Genomic DNA, 15717 nt, shown 5'->3' with positions numbered 1-15717 from the left:
GGCTGCTGCCCACAGCAGACGGTGCAACGGCACCCCACATCGCCACTGCCCTCCCTCGGCAGCCCCCAGCTCTAGAGCCCACCACACACCCGCTGACTCTGCGCGTCTTGTCCTGCAAGGCGCCGACACTGCTCCCATCCAGGCCCGCAACCGGGAACGGTCACTGCTCCCTCAACCAGTATGGTCCTTGTGGCAGTGGCCTCCTGTGGCAGGAGGGTGGAGGAGACGAGGAGGGGGCAGATTGTGAAACAAAGGGGGTGGAAGGAGGAAGAAAAAGAAACAAAAAACAAACAAACAAAAACCCCAAACCACCACACATTTCAAAGCACTTTGTGGGGAAAAAAAAGAAGGGAAAGTCCCACAAGAACTCAAATTCAGTCCAGATTCTACGACAGAAGGAAAACCCTTTAAAATAAAACAAGCTGAACCCAAGAAGCATTTCTGCCCAAGCCTCTTTATAGGGAAGATCACGTTTATTAAAATATGGAAAAAAATAAAATAATTTGGCATCTCTGTCTGGGTGGCCTTGGCCTTTGGCCATGCTGTGACGACACCTCCAGAGTGCCTGTGTCACCTGTAGGGTCAATCCTGGTGCCCGTGCCTAAGGCCTTAGCTTTGCCATGGTGGAACGCAGCTGGAGCGTCCCTTCTGCCCACGAGCCTGGGTACTGGCACATCTTCTGCCACAGGTTCAGCTCCTCACCTGTGGAGTCCATCCAGTCCACAGCCTGCCCATTGCTCATGCCTTGGAGAAAGGTGACAGACAGGTTACTGTAAGCATCTGCACAGGAACAGCCTCCCTACAGCACAAAGGCAGCCCCAGGCAAGGATGATTGTCCCAAAGGTTTGAGATATATAGAGACACGCAATACATGGGGCATCTCCATGTCCCATCAGCACTGCAGGCTTTAGTCTTCCTTATGCCCCCAAAAGCCTGCTGCAGATCCCAGCTGTCTCCTGGGAGCAGCATCCCCGGGGTCCTCACCATTCCCCACACCCAAGCGAACGCCTCCCAGGAAGTCATTGCTGGACAGTGGCTCCCGGTCCCAGACTGTCAGCTCCAGGCAGATGTGCTGCAGGTCCTCTGGACTGATGCCATTATAGACAAAGGTGTGGTTGTAATGAGGGTTCAGAGTCTTCTTCACCACAGGAGTCTTCCTCTTGGAGGCCTTGTTTTTATGTGGCAGGAGGTAGCTGAGGAAACAGTCCCTTCAGAACTTGTACCCCCAACAACAGCCACCTTCTCCCTCAGGAGCTGAGGCAGCTAGGCCTGATGCTTGCCCTCAGCACCACAGGGACCAGGCCCGGGTCCCACCTTCCCTAGTGTGGTCTGAAAAGAAGGAATAACATGGCCTGGAGGGAGCTGGGTCTCTGCCTCAACTCCTTAAGCAGCTCAGCAGACTACAAGCACTCAGGGCAAGAGGTTGCTCTACCTACCCCCACTTTACCTCATGTGCTTCCCCAACACATGCCTGTCTACAGACAGGACCAACAGAGCAGCCTTAGCACTGGAGACATAGATGAGACCCCTCATGCCCCAGCACAGCCCAAGTCACAGTTGCCTGGTTGCATGAGCAACTTCAGCTAAGACAACTGGATGGCAGCTCCTTGAGGACCCAGCTCTGGCTCATGGCCCTACTAGCCTGGATAGAAAGCCAAGTCCACGGGAAGAGCACATCCATCTAGTCTCTCCTGCTCAGGGGACCCACACGTGTCAGACCATACTGAACAACCCACAGACCTTGCAAACCCTGAGCAGCTCCTCTCAGGTGGACAAAAACCAACAGTGTGTTACCAACAGCTCCTTGTCTCCAGAAAGAGACTGGCAGACAGTGACTTTCAGAGTGAAAACACAGACAGCATAGGACAGCTAATGGAGAGACTAACTCCCTCCCTTCAATCTCCACGCCAGTTCTAGGAATTTCCCTGGGATGCAATCAGGGAGGACAACACTTTTAACTCACATCTTCCTCAGCCTCCCTTCCCCACTTCTTAACCCGGTACCCACACTCACCCCTTCACAAAGCTGTCTGATGTCCCCCCAGATTTGACAGCTGTGAGGTTCTTGGCTTCTTTGATCCAGACCTGGAGCTCACCACCTTCTCCAATTTTGCCTGAAAGAGCCCCAACACAGCAAGTTTGGATTAACCCCGATTTTGGCCACAGCTTCCTTCCTGAAAGGTCCTGCAAAACAGCCTTCACCTTCAAGGCAGATACAGATCCCAGGTGAAAACTCCTCCTGCCTCCTCCCCTACTGGCCCTGGCTGTTGAGACAAAGGCTCAAGTCACTCAAGACAGGACCTAACAGTTCACCTGGGTACAGGGAACAGCACTCACAGATCTGATTCAGATGCAGGAAAACACTGGAACCACACAGCCAGCCCAAGTGGAGTGAGAGCTGCAGTGACCCAGAGCAGCCAGCTGCTTGCAGATGTTTCAGAAGAGAAAATTCAAGTGTTGCAACCCAAGAAACCCACCCAGAACCAGCTTCCTATGTGGCCACAAGCAGTTTCCATGAGGCTGCTAGGTGTCTGGACATGGGAACTTTCTGTGGGAGACAGTGGAGAGCACTGAATAACCCCAGAAATTGCAGAAATCTTAGTGTTCCACCACTCACCCTTCCTGCCATTCCCAGCCCCAGGATGCTTGGGAGACGGGATGTATTTCATGGAGACAACCAGCTCCCCTTTGTACTGGTGGAGGCCAGCAGCATCAGTCCCAATCTGCAAAGAAGCAATGGCTGGATTATCACAGCACTATTAGAGAAGCCAAAGAGAACGCAGCAACAGCCTTGGTCTGCACAGAGCAAACTACTCACACTTGGCCAAAAGGTTTGGTTTCTTCTAGAGCTGGCTCAGCCAGCACAAATATCTGCAGACCCTCTCCAGTAATCACTACATCAGACTCAGGAACCAGCTCCTCTGGGATGCTGTTCTGACAACCCTTGGGAAACCCCATTTAGCTCAGTCACCACAAGTTGCTTGAGCTCCAGCAGCACAGAGGTTAGAGGCTGCAATACTCAAGCTAGTCAAGAAAACCAGACTCCCATGTAACTCCAGCAGCAGAAGTATCTGCTGTCGCAACACAACTACACAATGTCAGAGGCTGCAGCCTCCTACTACCCTGTTCTGCAGCCCCCAGCAGGATGCTGAATCCAGTTTCCCCCATCTGCTTTCCTGAAATTGGCTTAAATTCTTCCTTGCTGGGTCAGAGAGAGGGAAAGAGCTGCAGTCTGGGAGTAACCAAGCAAGCAGAATTACAGTATCTGACATCCCACAGGAGATATACTGAGAAGACTTCTATGAAGAAGGGAAGCCAGACTCGCACAGAAGCTCCGCTTTCTTTACTACGACAGTACGGATATCTGGGTTAGGGTCTTCATCTCTCCACAGGTTTCATTTGGCACAAGCCTTGCAGTAGCACTCAGACTCTGCCCCTCAACTAAGGGCATGCAAGAGTGACACTACAAAGGACATAAAGGTCTGTGAGAAAGCCCTATCACAGCAGCAACAGATAGCAAAACAGGAGTTTCTCTCTTCCACACTGGAGTCCCACAAAGGATGTTATTGCAGGCAGGTGGATGCTAGGGCTACAGGGTCAGTACCTTGCCATGCAGCGGGAGAAACTCCTCTGGGTGGCTGTCGAAGTTCCAGGAATCCATTGGGATCTCCACCTCCCCCAGGAACGTGTTTCGGCCAAAGCGATCAAGGTGCCAGACTGAGAACTGCAGTGTCCTCGCAAGCAGGAGGGACTTACTAATCTCATACTACAACGAAAGACAGAAAAAAAACCCACAGGTGATAGCTTCCAGGACTGTGCTTGGAGCTTCCCCAGGACCAAAGATAGATGGTGCTCTCAGGCTCTGCTATTCCACCATTTTCTGGGTTCCTCCACAGCATCTGGACTACTGCCACAGGCAGGGCTTTGCCTGGCAGCTTCCTCACAGCGGGCAGTGCCAGGCAGGGTACAGGCAGCATACGCTGTCAGTGCACAGCGGGCACTGCAGACAGCCTGCAGTCCTCAAACAGAAAGGGAGAAAGGCCTGAGAGGCAACTGAGGCACATAGCAGACTGTCTTCCTTTTCTAGCTTGCTGAAAGCTCAAAGTCCCAGGACAGCAGCTCTTTCTGTAAGAGCACATGCCCTTCCGGTGAGCCGTCCTTGGAGCCCATGCAGAGCCAGGGTCAGGACTCATAGCACTCGACCACTTCACTCCATCCTACCACAAGCAAAGCTCTGTCAGCCCACTAAGCCTCAGGTGGTCAGGGCATAAGACCTCAGCAAGCTCAGGGGCTGCGGCTCCTGAGCCGCAAGAGACTGGAAACCAAACTATGCTTTCCAGGTCCCACTTCCTGTCCAGAGAGTGCCTGACCTCTGGACTGCCTCTGCACAGCATGGTTTGGCGAAGGAGGCCAGCCTTTCCTACACACCCTGCGCCAGCCGCAGCTGGGACTGGGAACGCAAAGGGCAGCACCAAAAGCTTCTGCTACTGGGGCTCAGCTTCTCTGAGCTTATCTCTGCTTCTGGAGCTGTGCTGCCCTCCCCACTAACATAAACAGGCTGCAAGGGCCTTGCAGTAAGGAGCTTTTCCCAAGGGAAAGCAAGGGCAGCTTGGTGGGCTAAACAGAAGGCAACTGCTCTGGGGAATGCCAGCAGAGGCAAGACCTCAGGTTGGAAGAGACACACAGGTTCACAGCTTCAGCTGTGCCTCCACACCACCGCGGCAGCCAAGACCTTGACACCACAGTGACAGTCAAGCAGCGATCCAGGCCAGAATGGTGTTTTCTAGGTTTCAGGGCACCATGCCTGGACACAGAGCCTCCACCTCTTCAGAGTTTGGAGCTCATTCCCTGCTGGTGGCCACGGCCTTGGAGCAGGAGGCTGCTCCTCCTTTGCCAGGGGAATAAGGGCTGAACCAAGGGTTAGAGGCAGAGCACAACTTGTTGCATAATGGTTCAAGCTGTGTCCCCAGTGGCTGAGCATCTGCCCATCCTCCAACAGAGGGGAAGAAGGGGCCTGAAGATGATTGCATCCTTCCTCCAGCTCACATCCACTCACTTTCAGCAGCTCATTGTACAGGGGGTTTATAGTGTTGCGTTTGATGGTTGTCTTTCGTTTCCCTTGTCGAGACTTGTCAGGCAAGAGATAGGTCTTCACGTATCTAAGGGAGGAGCAAGAAGCGTTTCACCAGGGTCTCCCCAGAACTAGCCTGCATCGCACCCTTGCCCCCCAGCACAAGCCCAGACCTCCTGCCTTGCCAATGCCCCCCAGTTACCGCTCCCAGCTCTCCTGGGTGCCTCGTGCCCAGAGCCCACACCCCACACAGCCCCCCCGTCCTGCCCCTCCCTGGCTTGCCCCGCCGTTGGCCTCCCAGCTCTCACGGGTTGGAGCGCTTCTTGGCCTCGTCGCCGTAGGCCAGCTGGCGGCACTCCTTCACGTGAATGAACAAGGTCTGTGTCTTGGGCTCGTAGCTCAGGGAAAAGGAGATCCCCCCCGTGACCGCGATGTTCCCGAAGTCGCCGGCCTCACTGTAAATGCTGACCATGCTCCCCAGCGTGCTCTGGAAGACACGGCAGGCTTGAACCCAGGCAGCTTTAGCCTCCCCTCTTTCTCCTCAGGCAGCTCCTCCCTGTAAGGCTACAAAGCACCATACCCAAGGCTTCCTCTACACAGCAGCATTTCCCAATCCCTCTCCAACCCGACCCCAGCCCTCCTTGGCTGCAGTTAGTGACCAAGCATCTTTCACTCGTATTCAGGCTCCATGGGAAATAGCTGGGCCTCCATATTTTTAAATTCCATGGAGAGGGACCAAGCTTCTGTGCCCAGCGTTCTTGCCTCTGCATCCTGGGTGCAGCCAGCCCTGCCTCCCTCCTACAACAAGCCAGAGCCATCCTTCTCCATGCCTTCTTCCTGGAACATCACAAGGGGAGGGAGAGTGTGGCTGAGCCACAGAGACTCACTGAGGACGTGCCGCTGCGCATGCTACCCTGGGCCACCCTCTGGCGATGGATCTCCACGAGGTTGTCGATGTCTTCCTCTTCTTCATCCTGCAATCATGGAAAAAAGCCACCCATATGGAGAGCACCAAGGAAGCTGGGTACAGGCCACCCACAGCCAGCTTCTCTGCCTCACACTCATGCTCTACAGCACCCTGAGGATCTTACCAGCTCCGTGGTGAGGCCAGGGACTGATTTGCTTCTGTCTCCCAAAGAGGTGCTTTCACCCACAAAGTTTTCTGGGCGCAGGTCAATCACTGACTTGGTGTAATCTGCATGAGAGACGGGAAGACAGCGTGAGGACGCATGTTACAAGACGAGTAAAGCCCCGCTGCTCCCTCATTGCAAGGAGCTGCCCAAACCTCTTATATCTGTGCCAAAGCCACAACACAGCCCAGAGAAAACTGGCTGTCCACCCCAACACAGATCAGCTCACAACTCTCCCCTTTGTCTTTACTGCTCTCACCCGCAGGTCTCACAACCCTCCGGGGATTCTTCTTAAATATAGTTTCATGCTCATCCACCAACATGCTATTTCGGTTTCCCACAGAAGCCTCCTAGGAAGAAAAAGCCTTTGCTATTTCAGAGTGGAGCAAGACTTGGGCTCCACAGTCCCAGGGCCCACAGGATGGAGCTGAGCCTTAGAAGAGCAGTGACACGCACCCGTCCATCAGCAGCGGGAAGCGCGTGTCTGGAGCGGACAGGGAGGGTCAGACTGGATGCAGCAGGCCCTCCTGGTGCAGGAACCTCTTTTCCCTCTCTCAGGGGAGCAGCTTTATCTAGAGAGTTCCTCCTGGAGACACCATAGAAAAATAATCTATCTCAGTCCAGCACGGAGCCAAAAGCAGCACTGCTGGAAACCAAGTATTGGCTAGGAATTGTTCTCTCAACAAGCTCTGAGCAGCCACACAAGCAAGGCTAGAGCATCCCAGCCTGAGGAGCAGAGGACCTGCCTGCCCAGGGCAATGTTTCAGCCCAGCAAGAAGAGCCAACCTCTCCTTCATTAGACTAAGGAGGCGATCAGACAAAAACCACCCTTCAGACGAAGGTGCTCGTTCTCAGCCAGTCCAATATTGCCACAGGCAAACTGCCCAGACCTTCCCCTTACCTACAACCACCCCCTACGCCACCAGGACTAGGTCTGCAGCTGTCCAGGCTCATGTTTTCCACAGACTCTGTGTCACTCCTGCCATCCCAAGGGTCTGAGGCATCAGGAAACAAACTGCAGACAAACAAAACCACAAGTACGTCCTGTCTGGCAAGGAGGCCAGTCTGAGAGAGACCTTCTGTGCCATGAATCACCAGAGCAGGGTGGCAGCTTCTTTCCCATTGCTGTAGTGGATAGCAGGGGCTAGAGTTGGGAGCACAAGGGACAACAGAAATCCACTCCTTCTCCAAAGCCCTTTGACCAATATTCACCCTGTCCAGCCAGGCCTGGCCTAGGGAAAGGCGAGAGTGGCAGGGGACTCTGGACAGAAAGCTGCAGGAGCCAGCAGCGAAAAGAGCACTCATTTGTTAACGCTGGAGATAAACTGCCTCCACGGCACCCACTGCTCCAGCCAAAGCCTCCAGGCCAAGACCGGTCATCTGTAACCCTCCCAGACACAGGACCTGCTCCATTCCCTCATAAACCTCAAGACTGGAGCAGAAAACAGGAAGGATGAGATGGGGCGAGGACAGGCCCAAGCGAAGGTCCCTGTTGGCTTGCAAACACCAAGGTGGAAACAGGCTCCCTTCCTCACCTGGGCCCCTTCTTTGGCTCCTGGGGGCTCTTCTGCGGGGCTGCGGAGGAGCTTTTGGTATTGCTAAGCTGTGCCTTCTGCAGGAGGGTTTGTCCCACTGTCTCCCTCTTGCTGGCTGAAAGGAGAGAAGAGTCAGAAGGGGCAAGGACACGGGCAGGGCAGGCCAGAGCCGTGGGGTGAAGGCATTCCCAGCCGACTCCACTCCAGGCAGCGGCACTCCCAAAGAAAGCTGGGGCTTTCTGGAGGGACAGAGCAGCAACAGCAGCCTTGCTGCGGGAGAGGAGATCTCTCCAGCTCTGGCACTTCCCTGCACGACACTTCCTTGCCAACAGCCCCTACCTGCAGACTTGTACCGCAGTGACAGTCGCACAATGTCACTGCCCAGCCTGTTGGCAAAGCGATTGACCCTCTGGTCGTAGAACCAGTCACCCGTCGTCTTCTTCAGCTCTCTGCAGGATAGGGGGCAGTGAGGAGCCATCCTCAGCGCCTTACAGCAGACCTGCAGCTGCCCTTGCTGGCAGGAACAGGCCAAGAACAGCACAGGCAGACTGGCCACATTCAGTACGTGGCTGTGCAAAGACAAGGTCCTGCTCCAGGGAAAATAACAGGCCCAAGACAGGGGCTTTGCAGGGCAGGTGAGGCAAAGAAGAAAAGGAGAAAAGCTGGGGTTTTTGAAACACAAGCTGTGCAAGGGGCACAGGGGAGATGTGGAGTCAAGAAAGGGGGGAAGAGTACCAAGGAGGGAAGGAAAGAGGCCCAAGAGTAGGATGTGCCCCCCCCCCTTTTTTTTAAACACCTATTAAAGAGAGAGCCTCAGGAGAGCCAGAATAAGCTAAAGCAGGGACAACTGCCTTACATACCAGGTTGAGAGCCCAGAGCTGGACTAGAGCCCAGCTGTGCAGGGGCAGGAGGAAGCAATGGCAACGGGGTGTCAGGCTGGGGTGACTGGGAGGAAGAAGGGGACAAGAGGAGCAGAAGGTACCTGCTGCTTAGCCCCCAGCCCCCGTGCACTCACGCCTCCTTGGTGCAGACTTTGCAGCGCCAGGAGCCGTTGGGGCCATAGGAACGGCAGTCCCGACACACCAAGTGGTTGCAGCCATGGCAGGTGTTGGCCTTGGGGCTCACGCGGCCCAGGCTCTGCTGGCAGCGGGCGCACGTCCGCTCGCTGTAGCGCTGGCTGCCCCGCTTGGCCCCCTTGCGCCGGATCTCCAGCAGCTCGTTCTTCAGGCGCCTGCTCGGACACAAACCCCGGGGCAGTCAGAGCTGCACCGCCACGCCACGCGCCTGGTGCGAAGCCGCCTCTCCAGCGAGAGCACAGTGCACGCAGCCCCCCTGCACAAGCCCTCGCCCCTTCAGAGCAAACCAAGGAAAGGAGTCGCCCACCTGGCCCAGCCGCATTCTCACCTGATCCTCCTCTCCTCTGCTTTACAGAGCTCCTCATCTCGCTGCAGGACCTGCAGGATCAAATCCCTCTCTACATCCGTCAGGAAAGACAGATCCATAGCCTCTGACATCGCTTGTCCCTGAGGTCACTCGCCCTCACCAGGGATAGCCGGACTCGTCCCTGCCGGGAGCAAGCACGCCAGTCAGCACAGCCAGATCGCAGGAGGCTCTGCCCTCGCGCCAGCGGCACCCCGTGAAGACCTGATGCCCAGTCCCCTCTGGCACGAGCCTGGCTGCCATTCCCGGGAGCCTGGCTGCAGAGGTGCTACAGCTGGGCCCACATCACCACGCGGAGCCCAGGGCCCCCACCAGCAGCAGCTAAGACGTGCTGCTTCCAGCCCTCGCCGTCCTGGCCGCTCCCGGTGCCGTGCAGCCACAGCAGCCAGCCCGGCGCGGCTCACCCCCCGCCTGCCACGCAGCCAGCCGCCTGCCGCCCGGGCCACGCCGGCTCCGCTGCCTGCTCCGGGCAGGGCTCGCCGATCTCCTTCTCCAGCACGCCGCCCCAGTTACCGCCGACAGCTCCGCTGGCACCCAGCACCCCCAGGGCCCGGGCAGGGGGAGAAAGGAGCCGTGCAGCCGCCCCTCCTGCTCGCCCAGGCGGTGCGCGCAAGCGGAGCAGCGGCTGGACGAGCTGCTCCTCCCTTCCCCAAGCGGGACAGCTGGAGCCCAGGTGAGCAATCGCAGCAGCCGCAGGGCAGGGTCAGGCCTGGGGCTCCTCACGCCACGGCCCCGCTGGCACCCGGAGGCCGGGAGACCGCAGGAGCTGCTGGCGGCCGGTGCCTGGGCTGCAGGCCCTGCCGCATCTGCCGGCGGGTTTGCAGCCCGTGCGCAGGGCACCTCCCGCCCCACCTGCGGCTGCCCGCGCACCTCCCCGCGCCGAGGGCAAAGAGCGAGCGCCGTCTCCGCGGCACGAACAGGTTCTGCCGGTCCGCAGCAGGCCTGCGGCCGCGCCGCCCCGCGCCCCGGCAGCTCCCGGGCCGGCTCCCGCCCGCGGCCCGGCCCCCTCCAGCCCAGGCGGCGACGGCGGCTCGCTCCGCTCGGCGCCGCCGGCAGGAAGTCCGCGCTCCCGGCGCCGCCCGGGAGCGACCTTCCTGCCTGCCGGCCGGGCCGCGCTCCGTCCCGACAGCCAGGGACGGCGGGGCCGAGGGCCGCTCCGGCCGGGAGCCGGAGGCGCGGACGCGCCGCTTGAAATCCGGCTGCGGAGGGGAGGGCAGGCAGGGCCGGGGCTCGCCGCCGGCTCGGAGCACGCTGCCCCGCAGTACAGAGCGCCTCGCACTGCGGAGCGGGCTCGGGAGCCCGCGGCCGCCGCTCCCCGCCGCCCGGGACGCGCGCCCCGTCCCGCGGGCGGAGGCGCCGTCGAGCGCGCCGCAGGCAGCAAAGCGCAGCCCCGCTGCGCCCCGGCCCCGCTCCCGGCCCCCGCACCCGCTCCCGGCGGCGGGGCGGAACCGGGCGGCCCCGCGCCCCCCTGCCCGCGCCATCGGGGCGGCTGCCCGGCGGCCCCACCGCCCCGCCCCGCCGGAGCCGCTGCCCTCCCCGCAGCCCCTCGGCGGGGAGCGGGGAAGCGCCGGGCTAGGGAGCCGCGGCGGTGCGGTGCGGGGGCGCGGCGGGGCCGTCGGGGGGCGGTGAGCAGCCCCCCCCTCCCCCCCCGGTACCTGCCGCGGCTCCGGCCGGCGCCCAGCGGCAGCAGCGATGGGCGGTGGGGAGGGGGGAGGGCGGGGCGGAGCCGCCTCCTTAAAGGGGCCGCGCCCGCCGCACCTGCGCGGCCCGGCCCCGCCCGCGCTTCAGGACACGCGAGTGGGGGAAAGTCCGGCGGAGGCGCGGAGCCCACGCGCGCCGCGCCTGGCTCGGGCAGCCCCCGCGCCGCAGAGGGCTGTGGGTCCTTCTGCCTGCCGTCGGGAACCCCACGGGTCCTGGGGGCAGGCACCCCGCAGCTAAACTTGCAGGCGAAATGGGAGGGGGGTCAGAAACGCGAGACGAGAGGAGCGGAGGAAGCGGAGGACACCAAGGAGCCAGCGGGAGCTGCCCACGGACCAGACAGGATGAGGGAATGGAAACGGCCCCAGGGGGGTTCAAGTCCCCCCCTGCTCAGCCTCCTCCTCCGGACCTTGGCCAGCCCAGCCGGTGGATCCCAGGGGCCTCCTGCAGCTTAGCCAGGCCCTGGCTGGTGTTGGATGCGGGAGACGCGCAGCCAGAGCTGACGTGCGAGGCCAGGGCCTTCCTCTGACCGCAGCAGCGTGTGTCAGGGCCACCAAGCACACTCACACTCGTGCCCATAGCTGTGTCTTTCCTACGTGTTCCCTGCCCACGAGGCCCCCTGTGCTCATACAAGCTGCTGCCCGTCCCTATATGGACCCATCTGCATCGGTGTCTGGTGCTTGCAGCAGGAGAGACAGAGCTGTCGCCTGCTCCACCTTCAGTTCCTGCACCTGGCTGGGTTTTAATCTGAAACAGGGGGCACACACAGCGTTCAGACAACGGCTGGGCTTGCACGTGGAATTGAGAGCAGGGGACCCAAGCAAAGTCTCTGCTCCTTAGACTTCTCCACGCGCTGCCCTGGGATCCACCGTCACCAGCAAGCACAAGGCAGAACTCCCACGCTTGCTCTGGTATTAACATTTTAACCAGACATCAACTAGAGAGGTGGTAAACGTCTTCATTTCTGCAAAAAGGTGAGAAAAAACTGATACGAACAGACCTATTTCCAGCATTAAAAACAGCATGCTGTAAATAAGCACAAAGCCTGCATCTGATTCCCCGAAACAACGCTCCGAAGGCTGCGCGAACGCCGAGAGCCGTGCCGATCCCGCTGGGCAGCGCTCCCTCCGGAGAGTGGGCAGCGCTGTATCGAGGACGTCTGGGCCCAGCTCGCTGCCGGGCAGCGCTGCCACCCGCCAGCAAGGGGACGTGAAAAGGGCAGACGCATCTCTGCGCAGAACGGCAGCCTTCCCAGTGCAGAGCTGCCACGGCTGCTTACCCCGAGCCAGCACCCTGGAGACAACTGCAGCACCTCCCTGCCAGCCCGCACTCTAACGCCACCGCTTCCCCCAACCTCGAGCCCTGCCAGGGCCTCGCAGCCACCTACGCAGGCAGTGTCGGGCGGCACTCGAGGTCCAGCACGACGTGCTGCACGTGGGGTGCGTAGGATTTCACTGCCTCAATGTGCAGGATGCTGGTCCTCCACGGCTGCCGGTGCAGCTCTTCCAGCAGCCCCCGTATCCGCGTCGCAGCGGCCTTGGCCCACCTCTGCCACTCGGGCCGGACCCTGGCCGCCTGCGCCTCCTTCCCACAGTTCTCCATGTCCTTCGGGCTCTGGTGCTCCCTCTCTCTGTCCTCCCACCCGACAGAGCCAGCTTCCTCTGTCGGTCTCTGCTCATCCCTTGAAACTCCAGGCTGCTGCTGGTGGGCTTGTGCGGGGAGAGCCTCCACGTTGTGGTGGATGTGGAGCACCCCGCCTGTGTCCTTCTTCAGGACGCGGCAGGCCACAGGCCAGCCCTCCTCGGAGCTGGGAATCAGCCCCAGGTTCACCCGGTCAGCGACGTCCTGCAGCTGCAGCTGGAAGCAGAGGGCAGGTGAGCAGGACGCGGCGCAGCGGGCAGAGCACCGCGTCCGGGCAGCGCCGCTCACCTGCCTGTTGTCCCCGTGGTGGATGCGGCAGCGGTCCTGCACGCCGTTCAGCGCCAGGTTCCTCCGCAGGGCCTCCACGGCGTGGCGGTTCCACTCGCAGGCGTGGGCGAAGGCAGCTGCCGCGTGAACCAGGTACGGCAGCGTGAAATAGCCGATCCCTGGGGGCAGGAGAGGTGGTAGCACCTGGGGGCACGGTCCAGGCACCAACTTCCAAGATCTGCACCCCCCACCCCTGGAGGCAGGTCAGGAGCAGAGTGTCCTCCTGGCTCTCTGCACACCTGCTTTGCTCTGGGTCAGGATGAGCCAAAATACTGGGGAAATGTCCACAAAATGTTTTTTCATTCTGCCCCAAATCAAAATCCATTTTGAAAAATGTTCACTGAGGAACTTATTTCTGTCTTTATTATCTGTCTTTGCTCATTAGTTTGAGACCTGCCTCGTCCTGCTCTGCTTCTACCATTTATTTTAATTAATCAAGACCAGTTTTGCAAGTGCCTCATTCTTTCAGAAACACTAAGTTCCCCAAGTTCAAAATAGCAACTCTTTACACACAAAAGCCTGACTATAGCTCCCTGGTCATCTCACAGGGCAGGAGCTGTCACACCTGCTGCATGCTTCAGTTATCACCAGCTTTTCACAAAAAGTTGTCACAGTGCAAGTACAGAATCAGGACATCTACGTGAGCTTTTTAGAAACAATATCCAGGTTTATAGAAAAAGGCAAGTATTTTCCTGGGATCAAAATGATTCCTGTGAGCAGCACTAGCTATGGAGCAGTGCCCCACATAGCCTGAGCCCAGAGTGTCCAAAGGCAACAGCAACACAGGTGGGACAGCAGTACCAGGTTAGCTGAGGGCTTCCAGGTGGCGTAGGAGCTCTGAGCCAGATCACAAAATATTTGTCAACCTGGGTCATTTTTTGACCTAAAATTAATCATGTTTCACCTCCACCTGGATCTCATGAGTACCGGCATGCTCTCTGCAAGCTTGCCCTGCAAAACCCCTCCGTCACCCCTGAGGTGTTACCTGCATAGAGATCCACCAGGATCTCCCCAGAGCATGGCAGCGAGGCCACCCGCAGCTTCTCAGTGATGTTGCCTGGGGAGAACATGCACTTGGTCACGTCAAATGTGTACCTAGGAGAAACCACCAGCCTGGTGAGAGCAGCCCCTTTCCCAGGCTGACGTGGCCGCCAGGTCCTGCACCGTGGCTCCTGCCTACCTGATCCCGTTGTCCACATGCTCCACCCAGCCGTCCTGGCCCAGCAGCAGGGTCACACTGGGGGACCGCATCCCACCTGGCGATACTCGCCCTCGCCTGGCCACCCGCTGGGCGCCCAGAGCCGAGGCGACCGTCTCCCAGAGTGCTGGGCCTGCAACACACCCACGCCAGCAGCTTAGGGAAAGGCCAGGGCAGCTCTTGGGGCAGCAGTGGGTCAGGCAGACCGTGCTTCCCCTTACCCAGCTTCTCCCACAGCGCAGCACTGAAGCTGTCCTCGCTCAGCAGGACGAGGTCTCCGTGCCGCTGCCAAGAGCGGGGTACGTCACGCTCCAGCTCCTCTGACCAGCTCTTGCCCAAGCCCACCACCAACCGCTGCAGCTCGTGGCACAGCTTCTGGGCAGGCGTCCGCACGCTGGCGGCCTTGGAGGGGACAGGGTCCTGCGGGAGAGACGTGGTGAGCGAGCCTGAGATGCGGCTCCTTCCCCGCCAGAGCCGAGAGCCCCAGCCCTGCAGCCCTCGCTCCTGGGGCCTGCTGAGCGCGCCCCGCCGGTGCCCCCACCCCGCTCTCCGAGACGGAAGGACGCAGCCTCAGGAGGATGCGCACACCCCGCCGCAGAGCTCCCTGCCTGCGCCACGCGAGCCCGGAGCACCTCGGCTGACGGCTCCTCCAGCTGAAAGCGAGAGGTTCGGGACAGCCCCCGCCTCCCGCCCCCATGCAAACCCCTCACCCTGTGGCTCACAGCCCCCAAGCAGCGCGGGTGCATGCCCGAGGGCCCCCGGGGCTCTCCAGCGCGGGGGGCAGAGCACTCCCAACCTGGAGCCAGGTCAGCCTGCAGGGCACCTCCTGGGGCCCGCTCTTCCGCAGCGCCCGCAGGTGCTGCTCGGTGAGCTTCTCTCCCAGCACAGGCAGGGCCACGCTGCCCCCCGGCATCTTCTGCAGCCGGTAACGAGCGTCCAGGATCTGTTCCCCTTCCAAATACTCCCTGCAAGGCCAAGGCCACAGTCAGGCGTTTCTTCCCGCCGCAGCACCCCCGGGCTCTGCCCACCCGCTGGCCGCAGCCTGCGAGCCCCTGCCCCAGGGCGGGGGGCCGCGGGGCTCCGGGCTGCCTCTTCCGCAGCTCCTCCGCCACGCGCACGGCCACTGCCTCGGCACGGCCGGCTCGCACGCAGCCCTGCCCCGGCCCCCTGCCCTGCCCTCCACCCCCCCGTGGACTCGCCGTCCTCCCGGTGCCGCGGAAGGGGCAGGCGGGCTGCTCCGGGCCGGGCGCTGCCCCGGGAGCGCCGCCGCGTGGGGCCTGCAGAGCCGGAGCAGGGGCCGGGCCGGGCAAGGCCCGAGGGCCGGGGGAGCCGGGCCCTGCCGCCGCAAGCCGCCCCGGCGGCCGCGCTCTGCTCGGCCCTGGCCCGCCGGCGCCCCGCGCCTACCTGAGCCGCTGGGCGAGCCGCGGCGCCGCGGCGAGCGCGGGGACGGCGCCACGCGCGTCCATCGCGGCAGCCGCGCGGGGAGGCGGCGCTGGCCGCCGCCGGGTGCCCGGCACGCGGCTCACGGCCCCGCGCCGCCCCGAGGCCGGTCCCCGGGCGCGGCCACAGCCGCGTGTCCCGCCAGCCCCGCGGGGCGCCGCCGCCTCCCGGCCCTACCGCGGCGCGGCCGGCCGCGGAGCGCGGGCGCGCGTTTCCCGCCGGAGCCGAGAGAGCCGCG

General features: G+C 60.9%; 2 protein-coding genes across 3 annotated transcripts; both read right to left on the bottom strand.

Annotated features, from left to right (window-relative positions):
• Window positions 1-438: 438 nt before the first annotated feature.
• SYTL4 (synaptotagmin like 4) lies at window positions 439-9249 on the bottom strand. Of its 2 annotated transcripts, XM_062584305.1 has the most exons (16): window positions 9140-9249; window positions 8751-8966; window positions 8075-8184; window positions 7736-7850; window positions 7102-7215; window positions 6657-6786; window positions 6460-6550; window positions 6162-6265; window positions 5958-6044; window positions 5379-5557; window positions 5056-5158; window positions 3604-3765; window positions 2617-2722; window positions 2014-2113; window positions 985-1193; window positions 439-744 (listed from the first exon to the last, which is right to left on the bottom strand). In XM_062584305.1, the coding sequence occupies exons 1-16, from the start codon at window positions 9247-9249 to the stop codon at window positions 602-604; spliced, it is 2079 nt and encodes a 692-aa protein (XP_062440289.1). In that variant the 3' UTR covers window positions 439-601. The 2 variants fall into 2 exon arrangements, with proteins under 2 accessions (XP_062440289.1, XP_062440290.1); XM_062584306.1 differs by lacking the exon at window positions 7102-7215.
• Window positions 9219-15505, bottom strand: TRMT12 (tRNA methyltransferase 12 homolog). The gene is made up of 8 exons (XM_062584311.1): window positions 15444-15505; window positions 14836-15004; window positions 14261-14459; window positions 14022-14172; window positions 13827-13936; window positions 12803-12960; window positions 12261-12730; window positions 9219-9299 (listed from the first exon to the last, which is right to left on the bottom strand). The coding sequence occupies exons 1-8, from the start codon at window positions 15503-15505 to the stop codon at window positions 9275-9277; spliced, it is 1344 nt and encodes a 447-aa protein (XP_062440295.1). The 3' UTR covers window positions 9219-9274.
• Window positions 15506-15717: the final 212 nt, after the last annotated feature.

The sequence above is a fragment of the Rhea pennata genome, chromosome 11 (genome assembly GCF_028389875.1).
Source record: "Rhea pennata isolate bPtePen1 chromosome 11, bPtePen1.pri, whole genome shotgun sequence".
Classification (NCBI taxonomy): Eukaryota; Metazoa; Chordata; class Aves; order Rheiformes; family Rheidae; genus Rhea; species Rhea pennata.
This window is presented reverse-complemented; position numbering and strand designations above follow the sequence as displayed.

Bases quoted from the DNA above. Each gene is read 5' to 3' on its own strand.
- SYTL4 (XM_062584305.1), bottom strand. From the start codon at position 9,249: ATGTCAGAGGCTATGGATCTGTCTTTCCTGACGGATGTAGAGAGGGAT. The intron at 6,551-6,656 runs GTGCGTGTCACT...TTTTCTTCCTAG, and splicing joins TTCCCGCTGCTGATGGACGG to GAGGCTTCTGTGGGAAACCG. The intron at 2,114-2,616 runs GTGAGTGGTGGA...GGGCTCTTTCAG, and splicing joins GGCTGGGAATGGCAGGAAGG to GCAAAATTGGAGAAGGTGGT.
- TRMT12 (XM_062584311.1), bottom strand. From the start codon at position 15,505: ATGGACGCGCGTGGCGCCGTCCCCGCGCTCGCCGCGGCGCCGCGGCTC. The intron at 13,937-14,021 runs GTAGGCAGGAGC...GGTTTCTCCTAG, and splicing joins CATGTGGACAACGGGATCAG to GTACACATTTGACGTGACCA. The intron at 12,731-12,802 runs GTGAGCGGCGCT...CTCTGCTTCCAG, and splicing joins ACCACGGGGACAACAGGCAG to CTGCAGCTGCAGGACGTCGC.